This window comes from Berghia stephanieae, chromosome 12 (genome assembly GCF_034508935.2).
Source record: "Berghia stephanieae isolate SIO BIC M18660-M18661 chromosome 12, UCSD_Bste_1.3, whole genome shotgun sequence".
NCBI classification, from domain to species: domain Eukaryota; kingdom Metazoa; phylum Mollusca; class Gastropoda; order Nudibranchia; family Aeolidiidae; genus Berghia; species Berghia stephanieae.
In genome coordinates, this window is record NC_088371.1 from 38,901,352 (window position 1) to 38,903,851 (window position 2,500).

At 37.7% G+C, this 2,500-nt stretch overlaps 1 protein-coding gene across 2 annotated transcripts in view; it reads left to right on the forward strand.

Annotated features, from left to right (window-relative positions):
* LOC144957901 (solute carrier family 49 member 4 homolog) overlaps nucleotides 1-2,500 on the forward strand; it is a 38,814-nt gene that overhangs the window by 9,284 nt on the left and 27,030 nt on the right. For both annotated transcript variants that reach the window (XM_078889438.1, XM_078889439.1), the window contains 2 exons: nucleotides 570-660; nucleotides 2,155-2,318. In XM_078889438.1, the coding sequence (XP_078745564.1) occupies nucleotides 570-660; nucleotides 2,155-2,318 (255 nt within the window). The remainder of the gene's footprint in view (nucleotides 1-569; nucleotides 661-2,154; nucleotides 2,319-2,500) is intronic.

Consider the following 2,500-nt stretch of genomic DNA (forward strand, 5'->3'; position numbering starts at 1 on the left):
TGTACAAAAGAAATGTGAATAAGAAAACAGTTGGTTGTATGGTAACGAATGTGACGATTTTCCTATGGGTGGTAAGGAGAGGGTTAAAAAAACAAAAATCTTAAATTTCTGGTCATTTTTTTTCACTGTAAAAAAAAAAATCACTTGTTTGCACCATGTTCATCCCAACATAATAAACTTTTATATAGCGCAATATCCACTAAACGTGCTCAAAGTGATATATAAGGGGTCCAAAGCCAACAGCAACATGTAACATGTAGGATGGTAAATGACACCTGTTAGAAGATATATTACAATTTTTTCCCTATATGTACAACGCTGTTAACGTCCTGTTACTGTTACTCATTTTACACCTGAGTATGGTGAGGAAATGCGAGTAAAGATGTTTTTTTCTACGGACTCAATTATCCACCACTCAAAGCGGGACTTGAACCCAGGACCTTCCAATCCAAAGGTAAGTATCGCAGCTGCACGTACATAGCATGATTTTGTGATGATATGTTACTACGTATAAATGTGATGAGCTTTGAAATTCATATAATTTATTTTTTTCTCATTCCTTTTACCAGGACTTAGGGTAGCCATTCTTTCGAGCACAATCTTAGTGTCTTTAGGTTGTACGGCCAGAGTCATCACTAGTCAAGCTAACACTGCCACTATGTAAGTAACTTGTTATTGAGAGTATGCCGATGACGTCACGCATTTACCATCCACGGTTATTTCCCTTGTAGGAAGAGAATTCTCACTTCCGATCGAGTTGTTTACATTGGGAACTGAGTGTGGCGAGTCAACACAAAACTGTCAAAAATGCCGCGGATTTGTGCTGTCTATGGATGCAATAAATCTAAAATGAAAGGATTATTTCTCTATGGGATTCCGACCGTAAAATAGGACGAAGGAAACTCAATTTTGGAGCTAACAAAGAAAAGCGTGTACACAGCCATCTATGTTTGTCCGAGTGGTTTGAGTGAGGATGTGTCACAAATCCCGTGTTTTGATTGGTCAAAAATATACTTGTTAATTACTGAAAGATAAAAACTAAAGAAATTGTTTTTAAAAATTGAGCTTTTATATAGCGCAATATCCACTAAACGTGCTCAAAGCGCTTTACAAGTGGTCCCTAGCCAACAGCAACATTTAACATGTAGAATAGTACATGACGCCATTTAGGCGATATTACAATTTTTTTGGACAGAGACTACGCTGTTAACGGCCAGGTACACATTTTACACCTGAGTACGGTGAGAAATGTGAGTAAAAAGCCTTCTCCACGAACTCAACAACGCACTGAGTGAGGCTCGAACCCAGGACCTTCCGATCTGAAAGCGAGTTTCATACCACAAGACGACATAGCCGCACAACTTTTGAACAAAAATTAATAGAATAGCTTTAAAATTTTATTAACTCTCTCCTTACCAGCCATTTTCAGGATTTTCCCCAAAACTTCACACCCAACTAACACAAAAATATTTTTTTTATCACTCAAACACAATAGCAGTAAAGTTCTTACCATACATAATTTTTTTAGCAAAACATGCTCTACAACACACTGTTCATTTTCTTTAAATTTTATGATGTAAAAAAAGAAATTGAATAAGAAAAATGTTGGTTGTATCATAACGAATGTGACGATTTTCCTATAGTTGGTAAGGAGAGGGTTAATGCTTAAACATGGAAACGTTTCGGTGCATAATCCTTCTTCAGCCAATAACAAAAACGTGTGTTTTTCTTTTTTGGACTGAAGAACGCTCCTGAGCTCAAAATCTCTCATGTTAAGTATTTGTGACCTATCGTCTCAAAACGGAATTAAGTCGGAACGAACCATATTCTTAAAAGCCGAATTGAATGTTAAACTGGTCAAAAATAAAAATTGTTGGCATTAGCGCCATAAAGTATGGTATCCATTCTCCTCAATAACACATACAAACTCAACACAAGTCTGATATTTCTGGCTATAAATTCAATTTTCAACATCTTAACCAACCCGACTTAATACCGTTTTGTGACGAAGGGTCAAGTTTTGTTCATCTGGAAGCTGTCATTTAAAGTTCTGAGCTGTCCTTCATCCATACAATAAATGATATCCACTTCTCCGTTTCCATTTCTTATTGTATGTAAGTTTTAAAACTGTCATTTATCCATCCATCCATCCAGTCTCATCCACATAGGCCAGTTTTTCAATGGCCTGGCTGGGCCAATCGCCATGGCGGCCGTCCCACTCATTTCGGCCACCTGGTTCCCCGTCCATGAACGAGTTACAGCCACAGCTCTCACAACCAGTATCAGCTACTTTGGAGCGGCCCTTTCTTATGTATTGGGTAGGCCATTTCATTGGCGGTTTTTTTTTTTTTTCTATTTTTAACTACCACCGTTTCCTCTTCCTTTTTTGTACTTGGTCTTATTCTTCCCCAATTGTGTGTATTCTAATTTTCCTTTCTTCATGTATTTATCACCACCACCACCATCATTACCACCACTTTCTCATCCACCATCACCTCTG